The sequence below is a fragment of the Phyllostomus hastatus genome, unplaced genomic scaffold (genome assembly GCF_019186645.2).
Source record: "Phyllostomus hastatus isolate PE091 unplaced genomic scaffold, TTU_PhHast_1.1 phas_contig_37, whole genome shotgun sequence".
In the NCBI taxonomy this organism is placed as follows: Eukaryota; Metazoa; Chordata; class Mammalia; order Chiroptera; family Phyllostomidae; genus Phyllostomus; species Phyllostomus hastatus.
The window spans coordinates 3793740-3809365 of record NW_025333867.1 but is presented as its reverse complement, the minus strand read 5'-3'; the positions used below and the strand labels follow the sequence as shown (position 1 = coordinate 3809365).

General features: G+C 36.0%; 1 protein-coding gene across 2 annotated transcripts in view; it reads right to left on the bottom strand.

The window, feature by feature from the left end:
- Positions 1 to 1616: 1616 nt before the first annotated feature.
- Positions 1617 to 15626, bottom strand: part of RIOK1 (RIO kinase 1) — a 32431-nt gene continuing 18421 nt past the window's right edge. For both annotated transcript variants that reach the window (XM_045841675.1, XM_045841676.1), the window contains exons 6-17: positions 14317 to 14409; positions 13251 to 13363; positions 13070 to 13150; positions 12036 to 12122; positions 11256 to 11393; positions 10904 to 11007; positions 10580 to 10686; positions 7435 to 7500; positions 6283 to 6402; positions 5442 to 5495; positions 3917 to 4069; positions 1617 to 2416 (exon numbers count right to left, since the gene is read on the bottom strand). In XM_045841675.1, coding sequence (XP_045697631.1) covers positions 2306 to 2416; positions 3917 to 4069; positions 5442 to 5495; positions 6283 to 6402; positions 7435 to 7500; positions 10580 to 10686; positions 10904 to 11007; positions 11256 to 11393; positions 12036 to 12122; positions 13070 to 13150; positions 13251 to 13363; positions 14317 to 14409 — 1227 coding nt within the window. In that variant the 3' untranslated portion in view covers positions 1617 to 2305. The remainder of the gene's footprint in view (positions 2417 to 3916; positions 4070 to 5441; positions 5496 to 6282; positions 6403 to 7434; positions 7501 to 10579; positions 10687 to 10903; positions 11008 to 11255; positions 11394 to 12035; positions 12123 to 13069; positions 13151 to 13250; positions 13364 to 14316; positions 14410 to 15626) is intronic.

The following is a 15626-nucleotide window of genomic DNA, read 5'->3' as shown; positions in this document are numbered from 1 at the left end:
CTGTAGCCCAAGGGGCCTGCTCTCCAGAAGAATATTACCTGGCCATAAAAAGAATGAAATCTCACCATTTGCAACAACATGAATGGACATAGAGGCTATTATGCCAAGTGAACTAAGTCAAATATCCTATGATTTCATTTATATGTGGAATCTGAAGAACAGAATAAAAGAACAAAAACACAAACTAACTCACACACAGAGAAGAAACTGGTGGTTGCCAGATGGGAAGGGGTTGAAGGCTGGGTGAAAAAGGTGAAGGGATTAAGAAGCACAAATTGGTAGTTACAATATAGTCATGGATGTAAAAGTACACTATAGGAAATATAGTCGATAATATTGTAATAACTATATAAGGGGCCAAGTGGGTACTAGACTTTTGGGGGAATCACTTCATAAGTTATAGAAATATATAACCACTATGTTGGGCACCTTAAGCTAATATATTGAATACCAACTGTGATCGAAAAAAAACCCTCCAAAACATAAACCTTGTCAGAATAAGACCAAATACAAGAACTAGAATATCTCGAAGATAAAAATTCCCCCAAAGTACACAGAATTAATTAATCTGGTTTGTATTCTTTTTAACTAACTAGAATATTTCATTGGGGTGACTGTTTCATTGAAATTCTATTCCATATTTTGAACTTTTTTTAAAGTCCAAGAGGGGAGTATATTATATTATGAACATAAATTTGACTTAAGACTTTAAAGGCTCAGTTGAAACCTTCCCTGCCAACCCCCAATAATCCGTCAACTCTCAAACAAGCAGGCACAAGCTTCAGTTTAAAGGAAACTAAATTTATGGAAATTGTTTCTGATGCAAGGGCTAATGCAATCATTTCTAATGTAAAGTACCACAGTAATAAATAAAATTCTGATTTTTCAATATTTGTGCCCTTTTGCCATCTCACCCTTACTCCCTTTCACCCAAACCTGCTCCACCCACATTCCTTTCCAACACAGCAGGTGGCAATTCCAGTAGTCTCTCAGTTGCTAGTCATAATGCCTAACATCATCTTTCACTCTTTCTCCATACTCCTCATATATTGCTAGCACATCTAGTTCATTCCCCTTTTGTGTTCTACCTAGAGTCCAACCACTTCTCTTCATGTCCCCTGCTACTTTCCTAGAGCAAGTTGTCATCATCATCATCTCTCCTATGGGTTACTACAATTAATACCCAACTCTTCTCCCACCCTCATTTCCTTAATTCTCCAGAGGCCAGTGATAGTGATCTTTCAAAACAGAAGTCGTATCTTATTATCTCTCTGCTAAGAACCCTCCAATAGCTTAACATCTTCTGATTTCATCTATCTTCTCCCTTGGTTATAAAGCTCCAGCCTCCTTTCTGGAACGTTTCAGGCATACTTCTGCCTCAGGGCCTTTGCATTTGCTGTTTGCTTTGCCTGGGATCCTCTTCTCTCCTGATATGCACATGATTAATCCTCAAGTGTGTGTTCAAATATAGCCTCAGTGTGGCCTATTTTAAAAGGGCAAATTTACTTCTCCCCAGGCGTTCTCTCTTCTCTGCAATATCTCTCTCCCACCTGCTGATACATTGTTTTTACTTATTTTGTTCAATGTCGTCTATTAAAATGTAAACTACCCAAAGGTAGCAATTTTTGTCTGCTTTATTTACTGCTGTATCATCAGCACCTCCAATACTCAAATATATGATGAATGAATGAACATGCCAAAAAGGTGAACATGAAATAGCTTATAAACTGGGAGGTCCTAGCTCAAAAAAGAATATTAAAGATGAAAAGTGCATTACAAATCATCATCAATGTACGCAGAACAAAGTTGCGGTGAATGATTACATCAATAGCCAGATGAATTCTCTTTAAATGAAATTCCTTTTATACATATCATGGTTTTAATTATATGGTTTCAGATAGGTCTTTAGCATGTGCAAACAAAGCAAAACAGCTGCTGCGAATTTGTCTAAAGTGCCTTTACACTTAAACAAAAGTAGTGGACATTCACTACATTTAAATATTTATGATGCTTCAGAAAACATACAGAAGGAGAAAAAATATATAAAAATAATATTGTACAAAGTTCTTCATTAAAATAGCTTAAATAAATTCTCTGTAAATACCAGACCGAGCCAGTGACTGGATCTAGAAAACAGAGCCTAGAGATCTTCCACATAACTGCATGAAAACACTTGAATCAGTCTTCAGACACTGTCATAATAACCATCCAGTTAAAAATCAATATCCCATCTCATAGATGCAGCTTAACATACACGCAAGAAAAGCAACTGATGGCAAAGTACTGCACATAATATAGTTCTGATCTATTTGCCCTTTTTTGACTTGGCTGTCTTCTCCTTTCTTTTCTTCACATGTTTAGGAATTTTGTTTTTTCTTTTTTCTCTCTGGGCTTCCTTGACCATCTTTTTTCTTTCCTGTAAAACAAAAACAAAAAATATCTGTGAAATACAGATAGAAGTGAAAAACAGACTTATTTGGATAACTTCACATCTGTTTTCCTATGGATCAAATCTCAAGTAACACTATTAATTCAATCAAGAGAAAGATGGTATTTAAACAAAATAAATTTTTATTTTTTTCCTGATGTTCAGCAGATTTTAAAGCAACAAGAAGCACTATTTTAAAAGATGAGGTTTTCTTTTTATAAAAAAACTCCATTCATTTGGACTATGTACATTGCTACAATTAAATAAAAAGATATATGTAACAGAATAAAAAGGTGTTAAAAAATAAAAATGATTATGGTTTGGTGGTACAATTTGGGATGTAATTATCTTTTTAAAAATATTTTTTAAAATTTATTGATTTTAAAGGGTGCGGGAGACAAAGAGGGGAAGAGAGAGTGCAAGAGGATGTAACATCGATTTGTTGTTCCACTTATTTATGCATTCACTGGTTGATTCTCATATGTGCCCTGACTAGAGAGTAAACCTACAACCTTGGTGTATTGGGACAATGCTCTAACCAACAAAGCGACCTGGCCAGGGCTGGGATAAAACTGTCTTAAAGGTATCCTAATAGAAATTTGAAGACAGCCAAACAGAAATATCCATGAGGATGTTATTAAATGCTTGTAACTACCGTATTTTTTGGACTATAAGACACACCCACCCCCCTTTGGGAGGAATAATGGTTGTTAATGCTGCTGTTGAGTTCTGTTTACATTTACATTGGTGAAATACTATGTTTTTTATGTTATTAAATATTCTACCACATTTTTTGCTTCCAATTTTTTCCCCCTATTTTCCTCCTCTAAAACCTCGATGCATCTTATGGTCTGAAAAATATGGTACTTTATAAGTTTAATATTCTAACAAATAAAAGTTGGAAAGAGAAAAAAAAATTTATTTCCAGTAGACAAAGAGAAAAATGTAGTAACAACATGTTGAGTATGTCGCTTAGAAGTCTTAAGACCCAACTTTATAATTTAAAAGATTAAGGTAAGAATGTAGAGTAGTAGTTACACAGCTATAATGTATCATCCAACCATTAGTGTCTCTTCTGTACAGCTAGGAGTGGAAGAAAGGTATCTTTTAAAATCTGGAAAATCTGGGCTGTAAATACCCCCTGAAATGGCTCTTCAGTATCTCACCATGAGGCAACTCCAACATCATTTGTACTTCAAGTGCATGACAATCATTTTTAATCAATGTCTTGAATTCAGTGTGTCCTCTCCTAGGGCAGTGCCCAAGGAGCTCCCATTATCTAGGAGCTCCTTGGTAATATTATCTAGGGAGCCCAATCCCTACATAATATTACCACCAAAAACAAAGTTCATGCTTAGGACTATAGTTAGAGGTATTTACTGATCAATAATGTTTTCAGCCACCATAATTTAGATACTTGAACACAGGGAAACGAGAGTGGCTACACTGCCATGGTAGCGAACAAGGGAATTTTTATTCTTGGCTAACCTTTTTATCAACTTCAAGGTCAGTGGTGGGTTTCCTGGAGCAGACATGGTCCCCCTGCTCTTCAGAAGCTGCATCAGAACACTCAGAGCTTCCAGCATCTTCTGAATCAGAACAATTCTTTTCCTTAACCTGATTTTCTAGGAGTGCAGGTACCTTAAACATATTTCAGATCCATGTTATTCCAAACCAGTTAGTTATCTATTGTTATTCAAAGTGGTAATGCCACAATTCAAACTTTAGCCTTCCAAATAAACTTTGAAAAGCAGAAGTCTGTACTAAAACATCAAAACCACAGAATCAACATTAGGGAGGAAGCCTAGAAGTAGCCATTCCAGTAAGGCTCAAGAACATACTCAAATGAAGAAACTGGGGCTTTACTGGATGACCCAGAGCAACAAAACTGTTCTACTCCAGAAAAGGAGGCTGAGTTAGGATTTGGAAGTATAGCCATGGCTGCATAATGATGGGGACAGGTTCTGAGAAATGCATTGTTAGTGATTTTGTCATTGTGCAAACATACAAAACTACTGCTGTAACTGCACGTGCTATACTTTTATATGACTATTAGCGCAGGTCTATTTACACCAGCATTGCCACAAACATGTGAGTAATGTGTTAGTACTATGACGCTGTTACACCACTAGGTGATAGGAATTTTACTCCATTCTACTCTTAAGGGACCACAGCCATATGTATATGGCCTGCTGTTGACTGAAACACTGCAATGTGGGGACGACTGTGAAATACACACAGAAGTAACAAATACTTATTTGGATAACTTTACAACTGTTTTCCTATGAATCAAATTTCAAGCAACAATTATTGTGAATTTGATCAAGAGGGAGGATGATATTTAAGCAAAAGAAATTTTCCTTTTTCCTGAAGCTTAGTTTTTAAAGGCAGCAGGAAGGACTTTTTAAAAAGAGGTTTTCTAAGAAAAGAACCAAACAATTAAAAGGCAATTCTTTGCAAAGACAACAAAGTAAATTTTCAAAGAGCAAACTGAGATCCTTCATATTTAAGCCTTTAACTAAAAACATTAAAAGAAATAAGAACTGCCTTTATTACTGCTTAAACTAGAATTAATCCCTGCCATTCTAAAATGTAAAACAAAACAAGATTGTTTTAAGAATGTAACACTATAGGAATCCAGCACTATAAGACTGTTAAACTCCTGAGACTGCTCCTCATACATACTTTTAGGCTGGCTGTAAAACCATCAAGAAGTACATGGTTATCATTAATAACTTCACAAATGAAGACCAGGATACAAAAAGGATCAATGCCTCAGCTTTAACAACAGAACAATTCAGACAGAGAATGAAAAATAAACCATCAATTTCTGTGTTTCAGTCTTGTGGTTAAAAAGAACGAACACAAAAAGGGCATTTCTGAAAATGTCATAGGCTTTGCAAGTATATATTCTAAGAACTATATCATTGTTAATTCTAATAATACTTTACATTAAATTTTATATCCTTTAAGAGTTTTCACATATATAAATAGTAACAAATATTCTTTATACCTTCTGAACGCCTGACAAATCTTTCTTCAATCCTGTAACAGTTTGGTACAGAATCTTGTAAATCACAAAGAAAAAAACAAAAATTAACATAAAATTAGATAGTAAAATAACACACTCCAATATTAATTAAGAAAGAAAACTATGGGCTAAATAGTATTCTGTGGGATCATAAAAAGGTGCCTAAAACTTATCTCACAGTAACAAAGAAAGTAGTATATCATGGGTGTTAATCTTGTCCAGTATCAGGAGATTCCAGCTCACAGGCCAAAATCCCACTGACAAACTGATGGTTTCTACCGATGAACATTTGCGATGAATTTAATGATGGAAAACTCTTTGAATCTCAATGAAGTGAAAAATATTCTCCCCAAATTAACTCCATCCTCCCCTCATTAGACTTGTATCATGAAAAGCTGTAAATCAATTATTATTAAAGTGTTTTTGATTTCATCAATAAACATTTGGAGAAAATTTTTGTTTTTATAATGATCTATACAATAGCCTCAATTTTGCTTTTTGGCCTGTAAAACCTAAAATATTTACTGTATGGCCCTTTAACAAAAAATATTTCCAGACCCTGAAATATATGTATTAATGGGTCCAGTATAATATTCACTTATATCCTAGACTTTTGTATAGATTTTCCTTTTCTACAACTGTAGTTTTAGGCTCATTCAAATGTGTCATTTTCTTTCATAAATACAAATGAATTCCCTTTTTACATCCAATGTGCACAAAGGACATGTTAATGCAAAAGGAATCAGCCACCTCACTAGATTAGAAGCCAGCATTCATTACTGCAGGCCTGGGACAGCGGCTCCACATAAACTGAGCTACTCACATTGTCCTGCTGGGCATTCATGGCCATGTCCTCTTCCTTCAATTTCATCATTATATCCATATCCCTCTCGTAATTTTTTACTTCATTCAAGGTTCTAGGAATATATGCTCGTTTAAACACCTAACACACACAGGGGAAAAGTAAAATTGAAACTGTTACATATTTCTTACTTACACTCAGCATCCTCACCCCCTATCAAATCTTAAAAAAAAAAAAAGAATCCACCAGCCAGACTGTCTGCACAGGCCAGTGTTACATGTGCTGTGTGCTATGCCAAGAGTAATTTGTTACCAATGATAACAAACTATGATTTAAGGTTACCCTTAGAATAACATTTCTCTCTCCTCCTTTGCATTACACATTTTTTTTCTGAGTGGGAGAAAAAGGAATGTAATTACCTGGCTGTGCCTTACAAAGGAACACCTTCTAACACAGGGGTATCACCCACTCTGCTACCCTGAAAAAAGGGTCAGAACTGCTGATAAATACAGGGTATCTTGTATTATCCAGCACAATAATAGCTGTGAGAATTTAAAAAATAAAATAAGACAACCTGCAGATCACCTTCACAAAAAGTACACTAATTCCCAAAATTAAAATATTTTTTTTTACCAAACATAAATATTGAAAATTTACAATGTTACTGCAATCAACATTTAAATAATTAAAAAATCTACATTTGAAAGTCGAAACAGGCTTTTCCTTGTTGAATCATATATTCTAGTAGGTTCTTTAAAATGTTTTTGGGCTAATGGGTTGCTGAGTGGAATAATGTTGCTAAGTAAGATATTACATCTCTAGAAAATATCATCATTTAAAAAACTGCTTATCTATTAAAAGCAAGTTCATGCCTTATTAATATTTTTTAAAATACTTATTTATTAGAGAGAGAAGGAGGGAGAAAGACAGGAAGAGAAACATTGATGTGAGAGAGAAACATCGATTGGTTGCCTGTCACATGTGCTCCAACCAGGGACCAAACCTGCAACTTAGGCATGTGCCCTGACCCAGGAAGTGAACTGGTAATCTTTTGCTTTGTGGGATGACACCCAACCAACTGAACCACACCAGTCAGGGCACCTTAACAATACTTTTAAAAAGACCTCAAAGCACAAGTGTTTCCTAAGGCTATGAACAGATGGTACCTCTTACCTCTTCATCTACATGATCTTGGCTGGACCTTTCTTCCTTGGTCCTTTGGGATGCTATTTCCATAGCCTTGAGAAAACAAAAACAAAAACAATTACTTTCCTTCACATTCAAACTCCATAAGATGCATCCATTTCCCAACTTAAGTATGAATCTGTTCTAATCCTTCTTGGTATCACCTCTTCACAAAATAAAGGACTTATTGTACTCCAGCGGTCAGGTTAGCTCTCCATGTTAGACCTCACCAGAAAGACTGCCATCGACCCAAAAGTAACAGAATAAATCATACTTGGCTAACCTCGGGGAATCCTTAGCCTCTTTCTCAAAAGCATTCTACTCTTACTAATTTTTAAACAACTAGCAGAAATATTTACTAAAGGATAATTAATACCCAAAGTATGAAAAGAACCATTCCTTAACTCTTGAGTAGTCAATGAAGGGAATCAAAGAGAGTAGATTATCCTCCAATTTGAGTATACCCTAACGCTGCTGCAGCATAAACCACTAAAGAAAGCAATCTCAACAATGACTGACACTAAAATGTGACAAAGGTTCTACAGGATTCTTCTGGCTTATAACACTGTAAAACCGAAGATTTATTCTCTACTGTATTTAGAATATACAGAAAAAAGAATGAACAGTACTAGGTGGCTTTTTGTTTTAAGATCATATACTAAAATTAGTGTCAGAGTTAAGTAACAAAAATCATGTGATATTTAGTCATTCAATTAACATATGGAATTACCTACTATTGCCAGGTACTACTTAGGTACAGGGAATACAAGAATGAAATCCCTGTCTTTTAAGAGTTAATATCAATAGTCTAGTAAAGAGTGACAAAATCCTTCTATCTACTTGTATAATGGTTACATAACATGAAAATTGCAGCTGGCCCTCCATATCTATATATCTGTAACCATGGTTCTGTATCCCCAGATTCAACCAATTCTGGACTGAAAATATCCAAAAAGAGTGTTAACTGAATTGCTGACATGAACACTGTATTTAGGCCTATGATGACTACATCTGTATTTAACACGTACAAACTTTTTCTTGTCATTATTTCCTAAATAATACAATGTAACAACTACTGACATACCATTTACATTTTATTAGGAATTATAAGTAACCCAGACACGATTTAGAGTATACAGGCAGCTATGTGTAGGGTATATAAAAATACCACACCATTTTACATAAAAGATTGAGCATCCTTGGATTTTGGTGTCCTCTAGAAGGGTCCTGAAACCAGTCCTCCTTGGATTCTGAGAGACGACTGCACAACCTTTGGAAATAATTATTTCTGCCTGATTTCTCAAGAAAGCTTTCTGAACTGAGCTTTAAAGTTCATTCAACGAAGAAAGATAAGCAAGGGTAGAAATGGGAAGGCATTCCAAGGAAAAAAAATATGAAAAGATATGATAAAGTTTGAAAACTTGTGTAGGGGCATGTATGCCACGTGTTCAAAATTCTACAATTCAGAGGTAACAAGAACAACAGAAAACCTGGACATCAAAATTAAAACCTTGTGCTTTGAAGGATGCAATAATCAGAGTAAAAAGGCAGCATATGGAATGGGAGAAAAATATGTGTAAATCATATGGTGTTAATGATATTCACAATACATAAAGAACTCCTTTAACTAAAAAAAAAAAAACTGATTAAAAAATGGGCAAAAAACTTAAATAGACATGTCTCCAAAGAAGATATACAAATGGCCAACAAGCACATGAAAAGACGCTGAACATCATTTGAGAAATGCACATCAAAAGTATGTGATACCACCTCATACTTATCAGGACAGCTACTCAAAAAAACCCCAAAACCCTACAAAAATAAAACAAAATCGAAACCCTTGCACATTGTTGATGGATATGTAAAATGGGGCAGTCACTAAGGAAAACAGCATGGGTGTTACTCAAAAAATTAAAAGTAGAATTACCATATGATCCAGTAATTAATTCCACTGGTTTTCCTTAAATCCTGGCTTGAGGCCACATTTACCAATTTTTTTTTGGATGGGGGGGGGAAGGGGGGGGGGGAGAGAGAGGGAGGGAGAGGGAGAGAGGGAGAGGGAGAGGGAGAGAGGGAGAGAGAGAGAGGGAGAGGGAGAGGGAGAGGGAGAGAGAAACATCAATGTGAGAGAGAAACATCAACTGGCTATCTCCTGTATGTGCCCCAACTGGGGACTGAACCTACAACCTAGGTGTGTGCTCTGACCAGAAATTGAACCTGCAACCTTTCGGTGCACAGGACAATGCTCCAACTAAAGAAACCACACTGAACCATTAATTTCATTTTTGAGTCTACATCAAAAGAATTAAAAGCAGAGTCTTGAAGAGATATCTGCATACCCATGTGCACAGCAGCATTATTCAACAACAGCCAAAAGGTGGAAGCAACCAAAGTGTTCATAGATGGATGAATGGATAAACAAATGTGGTATGTACATACAATAGAAATACTACTCCATCTTCAAAAGAAGAGAATTCTGACATATCCTACACCATGAATGAACTTTGAGGACATTATGCTAAGTGAAATAAGTCAGCTAAAAAAATCTAATGGTGTATGATTCCACTTACGTGAGTAGTCACCATTATAGACCAAAAGGAGAATGAGCTGGGAGGAGGGAGAAATGGGGAGTTAGTGTTTACCTTATGAAACAGCTCATTTCACAAGATATAAAAGTTTTGTGGATTAATCATGGTGATGGTTGCACAACAATGTGAACATACTTAATGCCACTGAACTGTACACTTAAATGGTTAAAATGGTACATTTTATACTTTGTATTTTTACCACATTTTTAAGAATTGTGTGATTCAGAAAGGCTTTTGGGAAACAAGAGAAAGGAATTAATGACCAAAAGCTAACAACAGGTTTCTTATTAAATGTTTACAACTTTGACAGTCTATGTAATCTTGCCTAACAATTAAAATCTGGCTTTACCATTGGCATTTTACTATACTTTTGATTCCCCAGCTGTGAAATCAGAAGGAAAAGATCTCAGGAAGCTGTCAAATAAACAAAAATTGTGCTGAGCAATTTGAGTCCTCAGAAGAGCCGCATAAAGGCCAATTACTACTGCTATTTTGTTTTTTTTTGTTTTGTTTTGTTTTGTTTTTCCTTCCTTGCCCCATCTCACCTTTGAGAGATAAGCGTCCATGTTCTCCTGCGTAATTGATGGGTCTGTGACAAATTCAAAGAGTTCCCGCACAGTCATCACAGCAACGTTGTGCTTCAGGAAGAAGTCTGTCAGGAGGAAAATATTTGGGACAGCTTTACTAGAGAAAAGGTTGTTATTCTGACAACTTTACAGAGAAACAAAAAAATGAAAATATACCATCTGACAGCTAATGGTGTAAGTATCATGCATTGAACGACTTAGTCCCAACATTTTATATCACCAGCTTAACAGAGTACAGAACTAACACACACAAGCTGGTAAAAAATTAAAATTTCCACTCACCATTGACATTAGCACAATCTTTTCTCAAGAACTCCAAGGCATGTGGGTGGTCATGCTCCACAGACTGAGAAACGTCAATGATGTACACACCCCCACCACTGTACCTGTGGGCCAGACAGGCAGGGACTGTGAGAGACATCAGCAAGATGCACATTCCCCTATGGTAACGTGAGGGCTCACTTCAATGACTAAGGTCACCCAAGGCAGGAAACACATCCTATACTCTGACCATGTGGAAGCCAACTTTAATACTTTTGAATTTGGCATGGCATCTTGGATTAGGGTTTTGTTTATGTTTTTAAAGGACATGAAATGACTTCTGGGAGGTTCCTAAGGGACAAAACACACTCACAACATGTTAAATTCACTGAGATCTGCATGGACGAGTCTGGCATCTTGATACATTATCCTCATGTATTGGATGACCTGCAGGTACAACTCCCGAGCCTTGGATTCTGATAACTGGATGTTCTTCAGAAGTGGTGCTGGCCTTTAATAAGAATAAAATGAACAATGAAGATAAAGTGACCAAGACAAGTTTTCTTGCTTTACACTGCATTTGTTACAAGTACTTCTCTTCTACAACTCATCACTGAACAACCTGGCTCACTATAGATGTACCATTCTGTCAAGCAACAGGTACTTCCCCAGCTTACTATACAAAATATTCCTCAAAACAAACAAACAAACAGTGTACCTTGTTATTCTGAAGCATTTTGAGACTTAAAAAGACAGAATAAATTTTTAAAATATTTTACTTACATATTCTTAGAGTGAAGGGAAAGGAGGGAGAAAGAGAGGAAGAGAAACATCAATGTGAGATACACTGATCAGCTGCCTCTCGAATGCATGCCAACAAGAACCCAGCCTGCAACCCAGGCATGTACTCTGACTGGGAATTGTACCTGCGACCATTCGTTTTGTAGGACAATGCCCAAACAACTGAGCCACATTAGCCAGGGCGGTAAAATAAATTAATAACTCTATGCACTAATACACTAGGAAAGAGTCATAAAAAATATTCCAAAAATAAACAAGCTATTTAAATAGAAAATGCTCATATATTGGGTAATTCAAAGCACTTAGAGATATAATTCTGAGCATGTAACTATTAGGCCTTCTACATACTCACATGTCATCTTTACCAATAAAACCCATGACAAGAACATGACTTCTTAGCAAGATAGGTTCGGGGCATGGGATCCCAGCTGTGTTTAGCCTGTGATATTAAAACAGACAAAGGACAAATGAAAAGTCAAAACAACATCTAAAACAAATTACAATAGCTGCACTACACAAGATTAATACTGCTGTTAGAAAATGGCACCAGAGCCTCTCAACTGTACTATCGTATTTCAAAAACTATTAAGACATTAGAGATTTAAAGTCATACCATCACACACCACCAAGAACAACAAAACAGTGGCAATTCAATCACAACTCCCCAAGGCCTGTAATACTCTATCCAATTCCAGAGATGTTGAACTGTGAAAAAATGTGTCTTAGAATTGACAAAATACAGTGACTACGTCTGCAATGATCTTTTGAGTTGATCAGCCTGAACAACAATTAGCAAAAACAATGATTAGCTGGACTCATACCTAGTAGCTAACTAAGTACATGCAGATTTCAGAAGGGCTTTCAAGACAAGCATTAGTATCTTCTTAATACTAAAAGAGCCAGTGTGTCACCTATGTACAGCATATTAGGTGTCAGTTCAAAGACTACAGAAATGTGTCTAAAACTGGACTGGAAGAAGAAAAGGCAACTGATAAAGAGTTTTGAACCTAACAAAACTTTCTAAACTCTAACACCTATTTAAGAATGATGCACCATTTTTTCCACCTGAGTAAGTCACTTCACTGTTTAAAATCCTGTAACAGCTCTTTATTATCCTTAGTAAAAATTCTGAAGGTTTTTATATGAATTCTAAGGATCTTTTAATGATCCAGCCTTGCTGTATAAATGTGAATCATGAGTTCTTAAAACAGACAAGGTAAGGTAGCTCCTCCTTGTCCAGAAGTGTTTCAGTTTACCTCAGCAGATCTGGTAGAACTTGGCTCCACTGTATCCCTATCTTTGGACAGAATGCCCTAGGATCTGCCAGCAGGAAAGAGCTAAGGCCAATGCCCAAGGCACAGCACAGACACACCCCCAGAAAGTCACCTAATCAAGTTCCTCATTTCTTTTTCTGCCCAAGTTTTCACCATTTTTCTGGGGTTTCCTTTACAATAGCCATGACGAAACCTTGAACAAGAAAAATATTTGTTATTTGAATCATTCCATTCTAGTTTTTTTTTTAGGATTCAGAAATTAAGCCAATTGGAAAAAATACATCTGAGCTTACCTGAATTCCCCGCTTACATACTTATCCCGATCTTTGAACACCAAAATAGAAGTTTTATAAATTTTAATTGCTCTGCTCTCTCCATTTGTTGTGCTAGCATGGTATACATTAGCCTATTTTAAGTCAAAACCAAAGAAAATTAAGTTTGTGTTAAATAAGTACAAACAGTATTTTACTTTTTCAATTTATTTGATTCTATCCCCAAAAGTTAAAAAAAGTGAACTGCAATAATATGCATAAAGAACACTGTCATCTTTTGAATATGTTAATTAAAAAGTACAATAAATATAGCTCCAAATTACATACATAGTAAAATCCAACTTAAATACACGTGAGAAGTGGTTTCAAACATTTTTATATCTCAGGCATGTAAAAAATATCTGAAGACATCCTTATATCTCATGATTTATAAATTGAATTTTACTGAGAACTGCTTCCCATAGAATTAGTTGCTAATTTAGCCCTGGCTTGTGTGGCTCAATGGATTAAGAGCCGGCCTGCAAAACAAAGGGTCACCTGTTCGATACCCAGTCAGGGCACATGCCTGGGTTGCAGGCCGGGTTCCCAATAGGGGGCATGTGAGAGGCAACCAAACACTGACATTTCTCTCCCTCTCTTTCTCTCTCCCTTCCCCTCTCTCTAAAAATAAATAAAATCTTTTAAAAAATGACTAATTTAAAAACACCATGTTTGTCTTTCTGCATATCCATATATTAAAAAATGAGAGATAATAGCTGACTCATAGGAACTAGGCCATAAGTCCCACCCCTTTTATTAACTCTCTGATTAGGACTCAGGCCTGTAGTAACCTGACCATTAGTACTGCTGAGCACTAGTTGGACTTAACAATGTGGTAAAGTAACAGCAGTGAAAAGGCACAATTATGTGCACAACTTCCTACCTAGCTATAAATATTGATAAAGCCATTTTTAAATACTGATTAAACTATCCTGGCTTATATATAGTTTTTCCTTTTAAAGGCACATTTTATTTCTAAGTGCCTTAGTTTCATTTCTTATCTGAAATAAGAATATGAAAACACTCAGGCATCCAAAGAAAAGCTCACTTCTTTTCCTGTGCTAATGCAGCCATTTATCTCTGATATCACTCCTCTAGTCAACATCTTGAATAATATCATTCGTGTTCTGGGATCCAACACCTAAAAAGAGATGCAAAAAAATAGAAAGTTCAGAAAGATATTGAAGAATCTGACAGTTAATACACTGAAGAGCTTAACTGTACCATGAAATCCTGGCTGGCTAAATGAGGGTTGCTATTATGGTGTTTTTATTTAATCTAATTTTTAGTAGAGAGAATAGGAGGTGAGGGCCAAAGGAACCAGAGAGACAATAAACCAACAAGTTCATTCAGTCAAAGAAATCAAAGGCTACCAAGTCCAAAGGAGGCAGTAATTGACTCTAGACCAGCACTTGCTAATAGAAATATAATGTAAACTACGTAAGCAATTTTACATTTTCTAGTCACATTAAGATGTAAAAGATAACACATTCAGATGTGTTTATTCCAATATATCTAAAATACCATCTTTTTAATATGTAATTGATGTAAAAAGGTTATTAGTGAGAGATTTAACATTCTGTTTTTCACCGTCTTAAAGACATGGTGTGTATTTACATCTATAGCATGTCTCAGTTTGTATCAGCCACATTTCAAGTGCTCAATGGTCACTCTCTTTGAACGAGGGGTCAGCACCCTACAGCTCATGAGTCATCTCCAAGCTGTAGCTTGTATTTCTACAGCCTGAAAACTAAAGATGTTTTTTTACATTTTAAAATAGTTGTTAAAAAAAAAATTGTGCCCTGATTAATGTGGCTGAGTTGGTTGGGCAGTGTCACAGCTTGACTCCCAGTCTGGGCACATGCCTGGGTTGCAGGTTCGGTTCCAGTCAGGGCATGTATGAGAGGCAACCGATGGATGTTTTCCTCTCACATCGATGTTTCTCTCCCTCTCTTCCCCCTTCTAAAAATTAGTAAATAAATAAATAATAAAAATTTTTTTATTAAAAAAAAGTTTCTTAAAAAAAAAATTGTCAGCCACAATGCTTAATGTATTTATTCTTTAGCTCTTTAAAAGAGTTTATGGCCCCTTACTATAGATGAGTAATCCGGGGAAGGGTCTCCTTCAAAGTCAGAGCAGTCAGCTTTTAGTAAAAAAAAAAAACCCAAAGTCTTCTTTAACAAACACAAGGCAATGAATTAAAGTCTGCCCCTGTCCATGTCTGAAGATGAAGCAGCCACATATTTACATACAATTTCGAGGGACACCTGCATAAGCTCTTCATGGCCCAGGAGGCCCCTCCAGCCCCACTAAGTGAGCCAGTGCCAAATGGCCAAATCTAACTATACGAGAATAGCG